Here is a 21,495-nt window from a genome sequence, read left to right as displayed (position 1 = left end):
ATATTTATATAAAAAAAAAAAGGTAAAAACAAGATTTTAACCGAACCGTGACTGCAACAATCATTATAAAGCCTTACTTTTGATCATTCTGCTGCTCCTGAGTCTGACTCATCTGACATGGCCTCCAATGTCAAATGGGTACAGTGTAACATTATTTGTTCTCTACGAAACATGTCAATATTTTCCTTTCATCTAGCCTTTGACATTTGCTGACATATAAAGGAAGAGTACAAATGTGTACGCTTTTCCACTCGGATATGTCACGAAAAAAACTTTCCGTTTCCCTTAGAACCTATTGGAAAAAAGCTGTACTTGATGTTTAAACTCATATCATACTAAGTGATAAATAAATGTTTAAACTCCTATCAAATCATTTTTATATTTATAACTTAAGTAATATTGATAATGTCCACCCACCTTGAGAAACCCTGACTTGTCAGGGAGCCAGTCACCCAAAATCTGAGAGGACCTGTAATGTCATGACATACTTTTTATTTGTGTTTTTGAGTGGTGCAACCACTCCAAGGAACAGCAATGTCCTAACCTATGTCCCGATGTTTAGAGTACCAATAGGGGGTGCTGTTGCATCCATCTGATTTATTTTCTATTCTTTTGGTCATTAAGGTCCACAGAATGAGAGGTCTGCTCTGCCGGAAACATCGCGAAAAAAAGTTATGGCCATTTTTGTATACCACACCATCATAGGCATCCGTCCGTCAGTGATGACGATGGATTGCGCCCTGAGTGGTCAGGTTTTCTTGCAGCGGCGGCTGTGGCTGGACAGCCCCGCTCCGGAGTGGCAGTCTTTAGCGCAGTTGGCGCAGACAAAACGAGAGGGGACTGGTACCACACCATAGACAACCAATATAAGGCAAAAAATATAAGGCAAAAAAATTCCAAATTTCATCATGCTTTAACTTAAGTAGCATGTGACGTGTCAAACTAGGGGGTTGTCATGATTCTGAATCCATTCCAAGCATTAGTTTGGTAAAAACGGCCATAGCCCTCACAAGTGTGATGAGGGCACATTTGGTGACTATGTCCGAATTTAGGCCAAGGAGTGTTTTTCATACAAAACTAATGCGTGGAATGGATTCAGAATCATGAAAACCCCCTAGTTTGGTATGTCACATGCTACTTAAAGTATGATGAAATTTGGAAAATGTTGCCTTATATTGGTTGTCTATGGTGCGGTATACAAAAATGGCCATAACTTTTTTTTCGCGATGTTTTCGCCAGAGCAGACATCTCATTCTGTGAACCTTAATGGCCAAATGAATAGAAAAAACACAAAAGTATGTCATGACATCACAGGTTAATCTCTATTCGGCTATGTAGATTGTAAAAAAAAAAACATATGTGGTATTCGTATTAAGAGAATGAGATCATTTTGTTTTCCTTTGCCTGTAATATCTGTGCTAACCCTGGGGGTCTGAGGGGTTTCTTTAAACAAAGTAAAAATTTAAAGTTGGTCACAAAAAGCAAAACAAACTGAGCAAACAGTGAATGACCAAACGACTGACACAACTCTTCTTTTGGACATTATAGCCCCACATGACCTCACAAACAATCTGAAGGTTTTCAGCCAATGACTGGCAAGCAAAACATTGGCTTACAAGTATAAGTAGGAACTGACCCTTGTCAACTAAAATAACACCCACTGTTGTACTTCTCTGCTTAGGGATGTTGGATAATGGATCGTTGTTACTTCGTATTTTAAGTAACGCGAGACCCTCGTATGAATGAAATTACAGAAGTGATCCGTTTTCACATAACAGAGTGGACTCGGTAGAGTTGTTCCAGCATTATGCGAATGGAAACACCAAGTGATTTCTTGATTTCCTTGTATGAGAAGAACTTGGCAGTGACATTACACAAGCTCGTTTGTATTTTGCTGTAGCACGTTCATTAATTAGAAAGATTGTTTTATTCTATCCATCCATCTAGTGGTTTTGGAGAGTTCGTAACCAAATGGACCCTTACATAGATCTGCGAGGCGCGAAGTTGTGATACACAAACATACACGTTACTAAAATAACAATCCTGCTAATATGGGGGGGAGAGACACAACGGAGACAAGAACACAACGGAGACAAGAACACAACGGAGACAGCGCTTCTTTTATTTCCTCTAATCAGACTAATATGTGGGGAACGCAACGGAGACGGCGCACGCAAACGGCCGCGAGGCGTGAGGTTGTGACACAAAAACATACACACGTTACAAATAAAACAATCATACCAATATGGGGGGAGAACACAACGGAGACGGCGCTTCTTTCACCTGACATTATATCCCTATGTGATCATTTCTTGTTTAACCTTTTATAATACCCTTTCAGATTTTGTCCAAACACGCACATCGGTACACATTATCTTTATGGTCATGTGATCCGATTGGCATTGGCATTTGGCAGCTACAAGTGTGCGTGCGGCTATACGTTTTTTCATAATCCGATTATTAATTCCACCCTGATTGGCTAAGATATGCATCTAAAGTTTGCAGGAGTGATTTGCTGCCTTTGAACAAAATCTGGTTTATATAAATTGTGATCCAAGTCCAAAGTAAAATGATGTTTTTAAAGAAATTACTATTGCATGATATGGGTTTATTTTCTTTATTTTGAGGGTCAATTCTTGACTGTTATTTGAAGAATTGAAAGTAACTTTATGGGCCAGTGGTTCAAAAGGCAAACTTAACTTGTTGTCAACCCCTGCGTGGACCTTCCTCTAGCGCCACATGCTGGCCAAAATGTCCACTTCTGTGTGAAATGAAATGTCCTTGACTCCTTTGCATGTGATGGTAAAGATTGGCAACCTTTCTTCTATACATGAGCTCTATTGATGGGAAGAAAAAACTGTTTTCCAAGTCTCGCATTCATCAAGTGCAAGGGCTCTTGGAGTGCAGAAGACATAGCCCATGTTGTCTACAGAGGCCAGTAAATGATACTTTTACCCTTAACAGCACTACTAGAATGAAACGCCCAAGGCTCACCAGAGGCCCTCTGTATCATTATCTTAGGCCTTTCACAGATAAGTGCTTGGTTTGGGATGGATGTGGTGTAGAATTTGGCAGCCCACAGAGAACTGGGCCTTTTCACAGTTTAAGGAGGCTGCAGTGTTTACATGTTTTGGTATTTTTAGAGCTGATGTCATTATGATCCATGTAATGTATCATTTGGTGATGTCAGAGAGCCTTTAAAAACACAGCCCATGATGTGTCGTCATGGTTTTATCATGCTCCGGTCAGGTTTTTTGGGACGGATCCCGATCACCGATTGTTTTTCTCACGATCGGCCGATACCGATCTTGTGCGTAAGGGGAACAATTTTTATATTTCCAAAATTATTACATGTCAAAACCCACATCAAAACTGTTCCCGTGTGTGTGTGTGTGGGGAGGAAGGGGAGAATGTTTAGGCCTGTCACAAAGATGCAAAACGATATTATACTACATCTGATTGACTTTTATACCACTTAAAGGGTATTAAATGACCACATGGAATCTGTTTTTAGACATGTTGCCTAATTCCGTATACAGCAGCCTATGTGCAAAAACAACTCATTGATAAGCCAGAGCATGTTTCGGGTTCCATTCCACTCACATTATGCCTACATGTTAACTTGCATAACTCTGTGAATGTTTTCGACTTAATGCAGCTTGTTCGGTAATTGGCAGCATTCTGGTTGGAATTCCATGGAGGTTTCTTGTCTGAAGCGGCATAAGGCTGGGATTGAGCATGTATATGGGATGGAGTCTGTCAAGAGCGGCAGCTCTGATCTAGGATTAGTTTTGCCTCCAAGTTCATAATAAATTAAATGGACCATGATCGGGATCATCATTCCTGCCCTGAGAGTCTCTGCAAACAAGGTTTTTCATTTCCATTGATATCCATCAGAACAAATACTTTATTGGAAATACTCTCCTTGTTGCCTCACCCAGTGCAAATATCAGCCGGGCATTGTGGTGATTCATAGATAAAAGAGAGGCATTCTTTTGTAAGCTGGTGAGATTATGTGTGTATTTTGGTGTAGGCGTTTCTTTAATGTATTATGCTTTATAGTTACTGGTCATGGCCTTTTTTATACAGGACATCAGAATCTAGCTCTGTGATTCTCAAACACTTATTCTAAATGACTGGCACACTGATTCAGTACTCGGAGTCTACTGACACACTGATTCAGTACTCGGAGTCTAAATATTAGACTCTAAACTAAGCAAGAGGAAGGGGAGGGCTCATGGAATGTGATTCTGAATTTATTGGCCTTGTTGGTGGTCACCACAGTATTTACATACAGTATGCAAGTGCAATGTTAACCCTGCTAGGCATGCGTCTGTCAGGAGTGGCCCACACCCCCTTCTGAGAGTTGCAAATTGCTCTTTGGCCTGGCTGCTAAATCTGATCAACTGGACTGGGATTGGCATCCCTTCAAGCCCTCAGGGAAGCCCGGCAAGCATGCAAAGTATGCCATGCACTTCTACTGATCTATTGTCATTTCACCACAAGCTCCTCTGCAGTTATGGATACAAATGGCTGGGAATCAAGCGAGAATACCCGGGCTTACACACAGATTTAAACATGGAAGCACTTGAGCTGTGGACCAGTCAAAGCTGGGTTAAACAGACTGAAACCTGTTCTGCCTGTTCCCACGTAATACATGGGTGTCAGCTGCACCTGTAGCTCTATTTTCCCAGCTAGCAACACAAACGCTATTGGTCCGTACTCCTCAAAAGCATGTTTGAACCCCTAATTTCCCACTGGCACTTATGGCTCCCACTGTAAACTACTTTCACAAGCCACTGGTTTAAGTTGTAGCCTTTCTGTTTTTGTGCAGCAGAGAGGGTAGTGAAACATGCTGTAACTTGATACAAGACCTCCAGGCCTACAGTGCATTTCTAACGAACCATCAAAGGTGAGGTTAATAAGTACACTGAACATTCTTCATTATGGTGGGAGAGACGGCATACGCCGTACAGTAGGAATGGCAGTGGGAGTTGGTGGTTTCTTGCAACCGAACTGAAAGTGTGCAAACAAATTGTTGCTCATTGTTTATTGAAATGTGGTTTGGCTCTTCCAGTACATCCTGTAGCAGCTGTCAACAGAGCTCAGAAATTATATATATTTTTGAATTTATCCAATTTATTTGATTATTAAATATATATTTTGCATAGAAAGTACAATGGGTCACTCTGTTGTCCACCTGCCAAAGTAATTTCAACTCTGCAATAGTTTATACTATAGTAGTTGTCCACCTGTCAAAACCACTTCAGTCAACACGATATACATTGTTGACCGGGGTTCCCCAGTCGTCACTTGGTCCCCTCCTTTTTTGCCTCTACACAAAATATCTTCCCTGAAAATAGCTGATCTTCTTGTAGATCAATTTTCACTGAAGGTTTGCCAATTTTTACAGAATGTTTGCCTATGGCTATTATGACATGCCCCGAATATGGATTCTAGGGTTCCAAAACCCCCATGCTTTGTTGTTTTTTGTCTGGCAGTTGGGACAGATAAAACATAATCATGTCATTTGAATGGCGGAAAACGAGTCGCTGTCTTTTTTTGGTCATGTTATGAATGAGGAATTTGTTTTTGGCATGTTTACATGGATGAGAGGCTGACATGACCGTGTGTTCTCAGCGTAGGCTACGCACCGTTCCAATGGCTTTGACAACCCAGCTTCAAGTCCAAGACTGGGACTGTATTCCGTTTGGTCCAACAAAGACATGACCGTGTAAATATTTGTTTCCCTATATGTATTGGTTGTTTACAATGTAGCGTTGGTGTTAAACATCAATGATTTTATTGTGCTACCGATATTACACAACATTTTCATCTTAATTAAAACAGAGTATAGAGCAAGATGATGCACACCCAAGACGAGTCACAAGCCTGTTTCAAACCCTCGACCCCACTATTGGGTCTGTGCCTGTCCTATGTGGTACATGCACTAAGTATTTATTTGATGCCTCACTGTTTGCCAATTTCTGACATTTTACTCATCACCTACCCCCACCCCCAGACAGGGTTGATGTGCATGATCATCACATTCCTCTCATTGTGGGTGAAGCTCTAGGCCAAGGGGAGTGTTTGGTTGAGAGGGGTCAGGGAACACGTTGTCACCAGTATATGGATTGGAAGTACAAGAGTCAAGACTGTTTGAACAGTTCCCTGAAAGTTGTACTTGACTAGGGAATATGAGACCGGGGGGGAGGGGGCTTACTCATGCACACGTTACCACAAAGGTGTAAGACTGTCTATAAATAGTCGGTAAACATGGACACGGGTGTCAAAAGCCCTAAATTGTGCATTGCACCACATTAAAACAATTGCGGAAATGGGACACCATGACTTGGCTGGTTTAGACTTTTAATTACGACCCCTTCTTCTTCTTCTAGAGCGGGTCTCCCATTTCATAAAACGAACAAGTTCTCTTCTTAAATTATCCTTTGTGAAATGTGCAACTCAAAGATAGGTACAGTTTAACACTCATGTCTCCCTTTTCCCCCATGTCATTTATTTTGTAGAATGATTCTCCAGAGTGGGCTGATCCCTCGGCGGTGTTGTACTCGGCAGATGATGAGCCTTTCTCATGGCCGGGGCCTAAAACCGTCCGGCTGCGTCGCACCTCCCATGGCTTTGGCTTCACCCTGCGCCACTTCATCGTGTACCCTCCGGAGTCGGCCGTGCACGGCTCCTTTCCGGTAAGCTGACTCATATCATATATTGGTCTAATAAGGAAGTGTCTCTGAAATATTTTTTTACTCGCCTGAATATTGTTTGCCTAACCACTTGCGATGATGATAACGCAGAGTCAACAAACATAATACCCAAGTGTTAAATTCCTTGACTGGGCACTGAAGTCTCTCTCTCTTTCCTGTCTTTTTGCAGGAGGAAGATCATGGCCGCAGAGGTAAGCAGAATAATGAGGCTGTACAACCTCTTCATGTTTGTCTACCCTTCAGCACTGCTGAGTCCGTACAGTGCCTCCCTCTCATAATGAATATTAATCTATCTGATCTCTGGTTCTTTTCTTTTACTTCCTTATGCGCAGGGAACAATATAGCTGCTGTGTGTGTACACGTAACACGGCTGACCTTTGTGAAGACTTAAAAGGTTTTGGTTAGCACCACCTGTTGCTGTCCTGCATCCTTCACGTAGCTCCAATCTGTATTTGTTGCCGCTTTTCTCCTTAGTAAAGTTGTTAGAAAAGCTGTAGTTTCAACCCCTGCCCCCCACACAAAACATTTTCCCAAGGTTGGCAGGTCTGCTGTTACTGGTGTGTGTGTATATATGTTTTGGAATTGTGTGCATGCATGCATGTGTTTATGCATGCTTGTTTGAGCCTGCCATTTAGTCATTTGATGCAAATTTTCAGGTTATGGAGCCGCAGGTCAATTTCTGTAGTATCCAACTTTTTATCTCTTGAGTCTGGAGCTTACCTCACACACTGCTGGACTGATCAGGACGCAGCCGGTAGACCAAGGAAAACACGCAAATACAAATGATGGTGGCGATATATAACCCATTTAGACCTGAGTTAAAAACATTCACTTTGAAAGAATATATATTCAAAGATTTACGCCACATTTTTACGTTTAAAAAAAAATAGCAGACCTACAAGCTCGTAGCGCGCCACTCGGTGGTGCTCTATGAGCTTGTAGATCTGCTATTTTTCAATAGCTAAATTATAACATAATGTTTAAAACACCAAAAGGGGTAAAGGATCACGCCCTCATATACAACCATATACCCATGTATGCACAAACATGATTATGTTTCTTTCCAGTCTTGACCAAATTATGTACAAATGATTTCGGGAGTCATGTCCATTTGATATTCCTTACTGTCTGGCTGTAATTGGATTCCAATTAGTTGGGTTTATTATTATTTTATACAAAATGCCATAGGATCATACAGTAAGTAAGTAGCCTTGCCGAGGGCAGGAGCCCATAGGGCAGGAGCCTATCTCCTGTTTCTGTAGCGTGAGGCAGCTTGATGTACAAGTACACCCCCTGGACATGACGCTAGTATGTCGCAGGGACTTACCCCCAATCCAACCCTTGATGCTGAGTGTCAAGCAGGGAGGCACTGGGTCCCATTTTTTTTTTAGAGTCTTTGGTATGACCCGGCCGGGGATTGAACCCCGACCTCCCAGTCTCAGGGCGGACACTCTAACCACAAGGCCACTGAGCTGGTATGAATGTACAGTAACATCCAATAAAGATATGCTAGTTACCACAGGTCCTGATGGCTGCAACCCATCCCACACAGCCTGGCGGTGGCGGATATATGCACTGTGTGCCCCTTTCTAGTTGGTCCTGTGACGACCCCTATGACATAAGCCTGGTCTCAGGTCTGTTTGATTGAGTTAACACTGCTATGGCCCATTCCATCCTAATGTCATCACAGTGTGGTGATCTCTCTGTGGCCTGTTTGTGTGCTTAACACTTTGTTTAGTTTGATCTGCCCTCTGTTGACCATGGGGGGTGGGGGTGTTGTTGTGTTCTTTCAATTGCAAGTAAATTATTAGGGGGGAAAAAAAGAAAAGTACAGCAAAGAAAATTGCTCTACAGTCTACAGGTAAGAAGTAGTGATGATGAAGTTAGTCTTCATGCTGGCAAAGGTTTTGCAGAAATAAAAACATAATTTTTCCAGACAATGGAAAGGAAGCTCCCTAAATTTACCCATTCAGGACGAGAACCCTTTTTTAGTGTTTTAAGGATTGTTATATTTTAGCCATTGATGAATAGCAGATCTACAAGCTCGTAGCGCGGCACTCTGTGACAATTTTCACGATTGTGTTGCAAATCTTTTAATATATATTCTTTCAGAGCGAACGTTTTTAAATCAAATATTTTCTTCTGGGGGAGGTCCCTGGAAAAACATATTTTCAGAGCCAAATACAGAATTATTCTAGGGGTCCTTCACATGAAAAAGTTTGAGCACCACTGACATAGAAACATAGGTTTTTCAGAAAGTGATATAAGACAGACCGTGAGGCACACATGGTAGATGATGTGGTAAATGACTTTCATGTAGTGAGGGGGGGAGAAAAAAAGCCACATCTGCAGAGTCCACTGTTTTTCTCTCTGGCTGTAGTGATTTATGATGGGCCTAAAGTGTGAAACTGCAGAAAATGGGCACTTTTTGGCGGTTGCATAATACTGGACAGAGGGACTCGATGGCAGCTTGCCAGAGTTGTGAAAACACAACCTGGGATGATCCCGGCCCAAACTGCCACCGGCCCGCCTCAGTGACAACGCAGGAGTCAGGACCGACATAAATTATCTTATTGGATTTGGGCCCACAGCCCAGACAAAGATCTTTTATCACAGCACTTGGCTGAAGGATGCGATGGTTTGTCATTTGAAATGTGTTTGGCCGCCAAGTAGTCATCTCTTCACTTTTCTAAACTGCATACGTGTGCCTGATTTGGTTGTGTCGTGCACCAAAAATGCGACACATTTTAGATCTGTTATTTTTGGTGGCCGTCACTGGAGCACAAGTATAAATTTGACAACAGTTGTGTGTGTGTGTGACTGTGTGTCGTGCATGCGACGTGTTCATGCTTCGTCATTAGCTCATGGCTATAGGCATTATGGTGAGTTTGCTGACACAAGGGAAATCCCTCAAAAACATGAAAGAAAGGGAATCCCTTTGTTTATGTTGTTGTGCTGGTGGTGGCCCATGTGTCACACACATGACTAGGAGTGACTCACACCTTGCCATTCTTTCATAGCCATTTTTACTTAGTTAAAGGTAAATGCTAGCCCGGCTAATGCAACTCTGGACTGAAACCACTGATCTGTACCGCACAGTTGCCGTTAGCCAGACTAGATAAATACAGTACAACCTGGAGATGAGATTTCGTTTTTGAGCCGTAAATCACTGTAATATCATTGGAGTATTTGGCACATGATGTGACTGGGCGTAAACATTCAGCGTAGAGTGTAGACTGTAGAGGAAGGCCTCAAATGAGTCACTTTGCCCAAGCCTGACTCCCTCTGGTGGTTAATACAAAGGAAAAAGGTGACACAAAGGGAGGACCCTTTTTTTTTTGTTGGGTACATTGTTTTCATCCCAACTGCTCATTCTGTCCAGGAAATGGGCTAACGTTTAATGACATGAACCTATACCTTTGCTGGTATTGATTTAGTTTAGTAACTAAAAGTTGATTATTTGGAACCCATCAATAATCTTGATAAATGGAAACCATACACTGTATTAATTTGGAAGACATATGGTCCTATCTTGGGTGCTCTTTATCCTTTATCCCTAAATGTTTGCCATATTTTACTTAGGAAAAACATTTTAAAATAGTTCAACTAGCCGATCTGCATCGACACGTGAGCTTGTAGATCGGCTATTTTAACTATTTAAAAATGTTTTTCAAAATGGTAAAAAATGGCAAATGAGGTTAGGGATAAGAGATGAGGGGTGATGCAAGATATAGCACAAAGTTTTCTCTTAAGCGTAGACGGCCAAATGGGATGATCTGACATGGTAATAGATGGCTTCAATGCTACAGTAGACACTAAAAGCAGATGGTACATTTAATTGTTGATGGTAATTAACGATCTGGTTCCTGAAGCAGCATTGTAGAAAAGTACTTGTAATGCACTTTTGCAATGCACCACCAGAGGGAGCACATATCAGCACTATGGTTGTGTTCAGATTGTGGGGGGGGGGGGGGGGGGGGGATGATGATCCTGTTGCAGCATTACATAATAATAATCCCCAGGATATTATTATGTGTGTGGAATGCCATATGTAAAACTGTAGAGGGAACATGCAGGCATGTGTGTGCACACATGAGGAAGGCTACTGGCTGTTCATGTTGCTACAAGACGGCTCTCATTGGTTAGCAAGGTGATATCCAAGCACCTGTGTGTGTGCGTGTGTGTGTCCTTTTTGCCCCAGATCCCTGCAGGGGAAGAGGGTCTGTCACATGCCCACAGCAGGTCTTTCTCATGTGTTAACTCGCCTACTTTTGCCTTCACTGGTCATACCAGACTGAATTATTGGTGTTTATTTGATTTATTGATTCACGATAGGAAGGACGATGCGTTTACTGATCTGGTCCTGTACAAATCTTAACTTTTTTTGTAAACTTGTTCCTCTGGTGGCTTAGCCACTGCAATTTAGGCAGTACCATACTACCATGCACAGTCACTAGCTGAATGTTAACTACTTGGAACGGATTTGAGCTTCACTGTTGCATTGTGCCCTTAAGGCTATTTCTCTGTTTTATAAGGAAAGAGTGGGAGTTGAGCAGCTGAGCACATGCCCACTCCACCATCCATTTACTCTCTTTCACTTTATAACACCCCCCTAACCCCACCGGTCAGAGCACACACACACACACACACACACACACACACACACACACACACACACACACACACACACACACACACTCTTTCTTCTGCAGAAATGTAGCTGCTAGGAGACAAGAGCAGCGTGAGCAAACAGGTTTTCCTCTTTTCAGATGTATTCATTCACCCCCTTAAATCCACACAATCTCCCCCTATTGGGAATTTCCCCCCCCTCGCCAATTAATTATCATTTCCATTTAAAATGGTTGTAAAGTGGCCCCACAAAACATGGCAAGGGCCAAAAAACAGTCTGTGATGTCGATTCACATGCCTCTGAATCTTGTGACAAACCTCTCTGTTTCTCTCTCGCTTTCATACACAGCCAACAAACACCCCCCCCCCCCCCAAAAAAAAGAAGCAGGAGACTAATAATCATGAGTAGGCTTTCATGTTGCTGCTTTTTGACGGTTTCAGGTTTATACTCTTACATGAGTAAGACGTTTATAAATGGACTTGACTATATGGCTAAGACTAATGTATATGTATTACAGTTGGGTGCCACCGATATTGTCCCTTATCATTTGACCCATTTAGGCCTGACCTCAATTTTTTTTTTAAATCCTTCTAAATCCTTCTAAATATTTTCACGATTTTTCAAAAATAGCAGACCTACAAGCTCGTAGCGCGCCACTCGGTGGCGCGCTATGAGCTTGTAGATCTGCTATTTTTCAATAGCTAAATTATAACAATGTTTAAAACACCAAAAGGGGTTCCCGCCCAAAATGGGTTAACTGTCCTTTTGCGCAGATCACGCAAACCTCAGCAAAAAGAAAAGGACAATATCGATGGCCTCCAACTGTATATGTATTATGTACACACATTCAGTGTATGTATGTGTCTCAGTACGATTGGAAGAGGTGCACTCTGTTTCACTGTCGGAGGCCCGCTGCCTGAAGGTGACTTGAGCCACGTGAGGCACCGACGAACGAGCTAAAGCGAGCAAGTTGCCGTGCTGATCGTTGCCCTAGGGGAGCGCGGGAGGTGAACTTCAAGAAAACAAGCACCCCTTCCCTCCTATGCCCAGTTTTGTCTGTCTGTGCGAACACAAACACGATTATTTGATTGGCTGATCACCCCGTAGCGCTGATTTGATTGGCTGAGCAAAGTAAAGTACATATTGAGGATAAAAAGCGAGGGCAGAAAAGTGAAGATGCCAAAAGTGATTGTCTGGAATGACATTTGTGATGATTTGATTGGCTGAGTACGGAATGTGATGTATGATGTGTGAATAAAAGTGTGATTTTTGTTCACACTTTTTGTGTTCTTGAATATGGAATTAAAGGGATAGTTCACAATTTTTTAACTTAAGTTGTATGAAATACTGATGACTGAGGCCGATTTCTAAAAAGCCTTCTAAATCCTGACCTAAGCTTTCTGCAAAACTTCAAATATTTATATAGCAGCATCAACGTTTTTTTAATACTGTACAGAACCCCAAGAGAGGTTCCCGTCCAGAATGGTTGGAACACCAAAAGGGGTTCCCGCCCAGAATGGGTTTATAGTCTTAAGTGGTTGCAACTGTATTAATTGATTGCCCGAGTCCCGTGGTGGGAGTTCTGCTCTGGTTTTGGTGAATATTAAGTAGTTCCAGTCATTTTGAGGGGGGCACTGGGGCCACGCATTAAAAGTAAATGAATCCACAAAACTAGTGTAATTTGTATTGTTGACCTATTTCTTAAATATTAGTGCAACTTTGACCCTTCTCACATGGAACTATTGTTTGGGCGTAGTGATATGGACACAAAAAATCACACCTGTGTGAAGTGAGGGGCGCTAATACCGGTATATTAATGTCTAACTTATGTTGATTAGGTGATGCAATAGTGATGTAAAACAAACGGTGCCAACACAAACATTAAACGCCATTAACAATAATATAAAGAGACAATATGACGTAATGAGGCACATTATGACGTACATTTCCCTTCATTGTCAATGGCGTTTACAAAACAAACATTGAACTAAAGACAAACATTAAACCTGTGTATAGGAGGGGCTGGCGCCCCTCAAAAACAGTTTATATAGGGGGTAAAAAATTAACGAAAGTTGGCACTATATGGTAGAAATAGGTCAACAATACAAATGACACTAGTTTTTTTAATTAATTTACTTTTAATGCGTGGCCCCGTGTGCCCCCCACAAAATGACGAACTACTTAATATTTCACCCAAATCAGAGCAGAACTCCCACCAAGGGACTTGGGCAATCAATTAATACAGTTGCAACCACTATATTTGTCTCCACCAGGCCGAAGGCATGGGGAGAGAGTATGTTTTGCACTCCGTCCGTGTGTCCGTCCGTCCGTGTGTCCGTCCGTCCGTGTGTCCGTCCGTCCGTCCGTGTGTCCGTCTGTGAACAGCTAATCTCTGGCACCGTTGGCTTGATTGCAGCCAGCCATACTCTGCGCACACACACTCCCGGAATGCCAGAGCTGAACCTCTGCTCCAAAGTTTTCACATTGGCCTGTTATAGTGCCACCAGGAGGCCGCTTTGTGCAAAACAAATGTTTTTTCAAAACATTACGCAAATTGGTACACAGTCTCTCTAGAGCCATTCAACGGGTCTTTCAGATTTTTCAGACTCCATCCTGATTGGCTAAGATTGGCTTCCAAAGTTCGCAGGAGTGCTCCGTCCATGTGTTCATGCAAATCATGAACACATGGTGTGATTTCCGTGAAATCTTGCACGCACATTCCCACTAGGTCGAGGAAGAAATGCCACTTGAATATTTTCAACTCAGCCTCATGGTGGCGCTATAACTGGCCAATTTGTGTTTTTTACCTATAACTGCACGATCTGTGTAAAACCATGTATGCACACTCCCTAGAGGGGAGAAAAACCTTTGCCTGAAATTTTTCACATCTGCTCTTTATAGCGCCACCAGGAGGCCGACATATGTAAAACACATTTTCTAATATTACTCCTTCAGATTTATCCAAATTTCACGCAAATCGGTACACATGCTCTCCATAGTCATGTGATCATGTGATTTGTTTGATTTCTCATAATTATCCATCCTGATTGGCTACGATTGGCTTCGAAGGTTTTCAGGAGTAGCCCGTTTTGTACCCGTTTTGTACAAATTGCCACAACTCCGCAACGCAGCGTCCGATTGCGGTGAAACTGTGCATGCCTATTCCCACTACTAGGCTGAGGAAGAAATGCCACTTGACAGTTTTCAAATCAGCCTCATGGTGGCGCTACAACAGGCCAAGTCGCGACACACACACACACACATAAACATGTTTATATTACTCCTAAACATTTTGCCAAACATCACACACAATCCTATCCTCCTGGTGGAGACCTGTGCCCAGAAGGGCACTTTTTCTAGTAATGGCAAGTATTTCATACAGCTTAAGTAAAACAATTCTGAACTATCCCTTTAATGTATACCTGATATAGTCCCATGGTGGAGTATTATAATCACACAAACGGGAAGAAAGTCAACTAAGGATCTTTATCCAGGTGGCTCAATCACTACTGGCCATTCTGTAGTATACATTTTTAAACTTTTTGTCAAATGTGGAAGCAAAGTGTTAAATAGAAAAATGTTAAGCGTAATTTTCACTGGCCCACTTTGGAAAATGAGTCATCACATAACTGCGAGAGATATAAGAGACAGTGGTGTTTTGTTATGAATGCTCATGGGCACTGCTGTTCCAAGCCTAATTACGTCCAAGCAAGCACGAATGAGTTATAAAATCCCTGTATGATACAACATCAATGGCAGGATATCATTTCATTCAATAGTGGGTTTTTCCCCCCTGTGTGTTAACTAATGGCAGCTAACTGATGGCTATGGTTGTGTTGTCAGGGCGACAGCGGAGTAGGCTAGAGCCCATGGACACCATCTTTGTGAAGCAAGTGAAGGAAGGCGGCCCCGCCCACGGAGCTGGACTCTGCACAGGTAATGAATTTCATCAATCTCTCCAACGAACTGCTTACTGGAGCACAACGAACGGTCCTGTGGACTGCAGGGGTTCTCAACCTGTGGCCCTATTGGCCCTAATCAAATACTATAAGAAAAATGGCCCATCTACAAGCTCACAATGCCTCGCATATTTTCTCAATATTTATCTGTGCAACCGAGTGAAACTAAATGCAATGCCTCAACTCCTACATTCAACAAGTGCTTGTTCAAAATATGATTATTTGGGGGATCACGGCCTGAAAAGGTTTAGAACCACTGATCTACTACACTGTTTCCCATTTGTGAGTCGCGGACACATTTGTATGTGTCCCTTTATTTTATGTTTCCTATATTTTATTTTTAATTATTTCAAAACATTTAATAAACATTCCCCAAAAAATTCAATACAAAACTCAGTAATTTCATGAAGAAATAAAAGAAAAACTAAGAAATTCCATAAATGAGAGAACCAATGTTTAAGAAGTAGTGTAAATTGCTGATTGTGTCGTGAGCTTGTAGATCGGCTATTTTCATTATTTTTTAAACGGGTTTGTGTTCAAACGTGTTTTGAAAATGTTCTATAATGACATACCCAAAATAGGGATCGATTATTAATATATTATTTTATTAAATTTGAGATTGTCTTATGTTTCATAATCGATTATATGGATTTGTTCAATTCAATGTTGCACACCTTTGTGATAGCTGTCCCAGTGATTTGATTTTATGCAGAGTCAACCCCACCTATTTTATTTAATTACAATCTGGTGACTTTCCCTTAGTTGGCTGTTTGGTCTACTTTACTAATTTTGACCCAACATTTTATTTTTATGTTTTGCTGCTCACAGGAGACCGGCTAGTGAAGGTGAACGGATTGAGTATCATTGGCAAAACCTATTCTGAGGTTATAGCCTTGATCCAAGAGAGGTGAGAATTCATGGGAATACTTCAGTAATTTCTGACCCATTGCCATATTTTAGAAATTCTGAGATACAGAGCATTTCTGTTCCCTTACAGCGATGCCGTTCTTGAGCTCTGCGTGATGCCAAAAGATGAGGACATACTGCAGTTGGTAAGTCCTCAAGTTTCTCTCTCTCTCTTGCACACTTTGAAACAAGCTATGCTCTGTTTTTGTTTTTGCTTTTTTTTTCTCGCGGGTTCGTACGTTTGGCCTCAGTGCATGTGATGATCGTGTCCCGGAGAGTTGTTCTAGTTTCCTCAGTTGAAGGGCTTGCTTGTAATGCTAGTGAGAGTCGGTCCCATCAGAGCACTGTATCTGGGCCTGCTAACCAGGCCAGAACAGCCTGTCCTCCAGGATGCTGCTTCATACTCCTGCAGAGATGACCTCATTGGAGGGGTTGAGCCGGCACTTTCCGAAATACACACAAGCTGATGCTGAGCAGCACTTATTTTTCTTTCTTTGTCGAGTACTACCAAGAAGACGTATACTGTGGACAGGCTGCATTAATCAACTGAGGCCTAGAATGGAGACGGAGGATGTGCTTCTGCTTCATTGTCCTGGTTATTTTCTCTAGTTGCCTTGATGCAATATGGATCAACATCAGACACACTTCAGTTCTCCTAACAGGCTCCCAGATCCGTTACCGAAGGCAGTCCCCCACATGAGCCAGCAGATTTGAAGCATCTCAAATGATATTTATTGAATGATCTGGATGGTAAACTGCATTAGACCTCTTCAGTTGCACAGTCCTTTCTTTGTTCATTTCTCAAATACTAAGATAAAACATGAAGCCTGCACAACATAAATACATATAATATTATTACTATCATAAAGCAAAAGATTTCTGCCTGATTTATCACATTTATCTCACACTAGATGTTCAGGCCGCTATGTGGACCTCCCCGCAGCTCCGAACGATATGCCTTTAACATAATTATGGAGATCTCTATCGGTCAGTCCTTGACCCTTTTATGCCCATATATGGATATCCCTGGTGTTTGCGCCTGATGCCATGGCGACACATTGGAGGTTAGACAACAGACTCCATATTTCTGCATTGGGAACTCCTTATATGGTTATGGTTGAGTCATGGTGTCATGAGGGTGATGACGTGGTCAACCCACCGGCCGGATCCTCCCATTAGCCAATTTTAGAGTCTGTTTGATTCAAACTGTTCCCGAATACGATTGCCTGGTCCCCCCGCTGGCCATGATTGACATTGGCTGTGATTCTTCCGCACCCGAGTACACTTCATTCAACTGTATTCAATGCTTTCACATTGCTGCGGTCCGTATCCGAGTACACTTCAATCGGTTTGGGTGCTCCGCTCCGGGGAACAGTCAAATGGTCCCGAGTGCGAATCTGCCCTTAATATAGGATGCTGACTGAGCATGTATCCAGATGTTGCCCTTTTCATCCAGGCCGCTGTGACTGCCTGTGACAAAGCACACAGCCAACATGGTTCCCTGCGATGGGTCAGAATAGAGGTTAAACTCACCATCATGGTAGCTAAATGCTGCCTAAATGTGTGTCAGTTATAAATAGTACTGCTAGAGTTTTGTTCACAGCGAGGACTGAACTCTGAGGTTTATCTTGTGCTTGCTTCAATTTTAAATTAGCTGACATGCAGTTGGAATCTGTGGTTTTCAGTCCACTAGTTCAAAAACAAAAGCACTGGTTGTCTTTTATTCAGCTTGCTTTTTTGATGTGATTTCTATTTTTAAATTCAATCAAATAGTTTTTATTTATCTTATTGTCACATCCCTACAATATAGGTATTGTTATAAAAAATCTGTTTGGAACTGATTAACTAAAAATGTAAAAGATCTGTTAAAAAATATTATTATTATCAATTATTGTTAATACCGGTAGTTATTGGTGGAGCTGTGGTGACACCACAGCTCAGTGCTGCTTCATTCCAGGACACACAGTGTCACCACAGTCTTAACATGCACCCCTAACCCCTATAGTCAGCTGATGGTCCAGAGCTGCCATATTAACGTTGGATTCCTGTCCACTATCCTGTGGAATTTATCCACTGCATGTATCAAATATCCATTTGTAATATATTCTATTAACTACGGTACTTAACAAGAAGAACATTAAGGGGGAAAGGTACCTTTGTCGAATATTCTACATATAAAACCCTTTGAGTGGTGTAAACCACTCCTACAACTGGCTTTGTTAGTTTACTGTGTCTGTCCGTACCAAAAAAAATGAGCATGGTTGCTATGGTCACCCAGTTCACACGGGTGTGATTTCATTACGTCAGACATTACGTCAGACCACAGCTGATCAGTCTATATAAGACCTTACACCACTCAGTTCACACGGGTGTGATTTTTTTATCTTAAAATTAACGTAAGGCTTTTCTCTGAAACCGTAGCGTAGCTGATAGAAACTTCTCAGAAAACACGAGAGTGGAAAACATTTCCATAAAGAGAGATGACTTCAACTTGAAGGCCCTGTTTGTAATGAGACGGCTGTCTTAGCTGCACTCAAGTATTCATGTCAGTTGCGTTACATACAGTAAAGTATGATAACATTTTTTGGGATGTTCGATATTGACTTTTTTGCTGAGATCAATATTCCAATATTGTCCAACTCTTAATTTACAATTCCGATATCAACCGATACGGCTATCTTTCACGAAAAGCCAACTACCGTGATTTCCGGACTATAAAGCGCACCTGAATATAAGCCGCACCAGCTAAATTTAGGGAAAAAAACATGTGTACATATACAAGCCGCACTGGACTATAAGCCGCAGGTGGCCATAGAGATAGATTTAGATTGTCCCCTAGTGGCCGTTGGCTGTAAAAATCCATAGATTAGCTGCACGTATAGGCCGCAGGGTTCAAAGCATGGGAAAAAAGTAGCGGCTTATAGTCCGGAAATTACGGTAATTGTCAGGTACCAACATCACATATCTAATAAAATGGTTATAATTGTGACCATAGGCCACATATTACTATGAAAATCTGCCGTCGGTCCGTCACGCCTCGTGACACGCTCCATATATGGTTGTCCATATATTGTCCATATGTCCATATATTGTCCATATATACAGAACAATGACCTCATCAAACCCTGGATAGCCATACATGGAGCAGACTGGATCATCACCTAGATCTGCATATATCGACCGTCACCCGGCCAGCAACTCTACATCTGACCTCAATCCTCAAACCCTTAGATCTCCATATATGGAGCTGACCTGTTCTGACATTCCATATGTTTATCCTCCCCAACCCGTCCTTCCTCTTCGATGTCTCCCTTTTGACTGATACCTGTCCATTCAAAGTCTAGATGGGCCCGTCCCAAAGTTATTAGCGCAGCCGTGCCCGGCAGCCGGCGAGTTCTCAACAGGCCTGAAAATTAAGGCCCGGCCCTAACTGGGCTGGCCCGAGGCCCCACCTGGCCTTTCTATTTGCACACATTATACGCCCTACCCGGCCCGAAAACGTCAATTAATAAAAATTGACGGCCTTCTCGCCCTCAGGGCGTTTTACTGGGATCAATATAATATGTAATTAATATCTAATAATTTATATAATGCAGTGATGTTAGGTGCAGGAAGTGTAGGAACATGCAAGTCGGGAATACACGCCCCACCTGTTGTGTAATACTGTTATCTGATGTAATCGTACACGTTTTCAGCCCTGCACGCAGTGCGCTTTGCTTTGCACCGCCGCTTTCATTTGCTTCCTTCACCCATGACCACAAAAACCCATCCCTAACAGTAGAGTGAGTGCTCTGTCCGTATGCTGAAGGATCCTGTCCCTAGGGCTTTCCATTATCTGACAGCCTGTTTGTAATGAATAATATTATGATGGACTCACTCAAGCTATTTTCTTTGCAAGAAACTGTTCCTTGTGGAGTTCTTTATAGCCTCCGTGAATCCCTTCTAAGTGACTTGTTAATCATTTAAGAGCATTTTAAGCATGCCATTTGGGTGAAAGATACTTGCCTGGAAAGATAAATCAATACAAGTGAATGTCAAGTAATTATCTCCTTTCTCCAAGCGTCATTCACCCAATATTTTAGCCATTATTCACAAAGGCTACAATCTCAGCATTTCATCCATAGATACATGATATGCATCAAGTCATTTGATATCAAATCCAAGTTCTAATTTAGGTAGAAATCAAATCCTGTAAGCATCCCTCTCGCCTTCTTGTTTTCTCTCACCCAGCTCCCCCCCACCTTTTTTCTGATGTCCTATTGGTTGTCACTCTCCGCCCCTTCCCCCGTTAGTTCTCTCTCCATCTCTCCCACCTCCCGATTCCAAAGCTAGCTGTGTGTTGCACATCTGTTGCGCTAGCAGCTACTTGTCCGAAGTGCTAGCGGTAAAGTGTCAATCTGCCACCGTCCCCAAAAAAAGACAACTGATGTGGACAAGGGGCGGTCTGTCAAAACAGAAGGATTATCACAAGCGCGAGCACAGTGACATTACCCTGTAGGGGTTGAGGAAGCAGACACGCTGCCTGGAAACGGGCAGCAGTTGCTTAGCAAAGAGATAGTGAACCCTTTGGGAGGAGCCTGGAGAGAAACCTATAGGGAATATAGGGGGACAACCCAGAGGAAATACTTAGCCAGGGACAAGACGAAGGGAATGGCGTGAAGGAATAGGACCGAACCAGCTGTAGGCAGCTGACTGTCCCCTCTTTTGAACAGGTTGATTCTGAGGGAGCGAGAGCGAGAGGAAGAAGTGGGAGTGGAGGGGAACGGAAGGGAGGGGGCTGTACCATCTGAGCTGAATGTATAATCAGGCAGCTGCTGCCTCCGTCATGTGAGCGGTAGCAGAGCGGGGAGAGGGGAGACGGAGACCGGAGGCAGCTTGTTCACTGAGCTTGTAGTATTCTGGCTGCAGATGGGTAGCGCAGAGAGATGGAGACTTGACAGCACCGCAGGAGGCAGGGTTCTGCTCCTGCCATCGCACCCAGGACACACTGGCACAAGCAGGTGGCAACGCTAACGTGGCAACCCCTGTTCTCCTCCTCCTCCTCCTCCAGCATCCTTCCATACTGCTGCTGCAGCTCTGGGTATATTTTTAGCGCGGCGAAGCCCTGGCATCGTTGTGCCCGTTTCACACTTTGACTGTCCTCAGTCAATCTCTTATTCCATTTTTCCCCCTTTTCGTTGACAATGTGTGTGTTTTGTTCTGCTAGTGTCTTCCTTCTCCTCTGCCCTCTCTCCCCTGGTCTCTTACCGCTCTCGTTTTCACCTGCTGTGTAACGGCA

General features: G+C 42.6%; 1 protein-coding gene across 2 annotated transcripts in view; it reads left to right on the top strand.

Annotated features, from left to right (window-relative positions):
* The window catches only part of arhgap21b (Rho GTPase activating protein 21b), a 50,309-nt gene that overhangs the window by 6,917 nt on the left and 21,897 nt on the right, over positions 1-21,495 (top strand). For both annotated transcript variants that reach the window (XM_079488603.1, XM_079488602.1), the window contains exons 3-7: positions 6,528-6,704; positions 6,892-6,913; positions 15,196-15,288; positions 16,140-16,218; positions 16,309-16,363. In XM_079488603.1, the coding sequence (XP_079344729.1) occupies positions 6,528-6,704; positions 6,892-6,913; positions 15,196-15,288; positions 16,140-16,218; positions 16,309-16,363 (426 nt within the window). The remainder of the gene's footprint in view (positions 1-6,527; positions 6,705-6,891; positions 6,914-15,195; positions 15,289-16,139; positions 16,219-16,308; positions 16,364-21,495) is intronic.

Source organism: Electrona antarctica, assembly GCF_951216825.1.
Source record: "Electrona antarctica genome assembly, chromosome: 19".
Classification (NCBI taxonomy): domain Eukaryota; kingdom Metazoa; phylum Chordata; class Actinopteri; order Myctophiformes; family Myctophidae; genus Electrona; species Electrona antarctica.
Note: the sequence above shows the minus strand (reverse complement) of the source record. Positions and strands in the feature narration are given on the sequence as shown.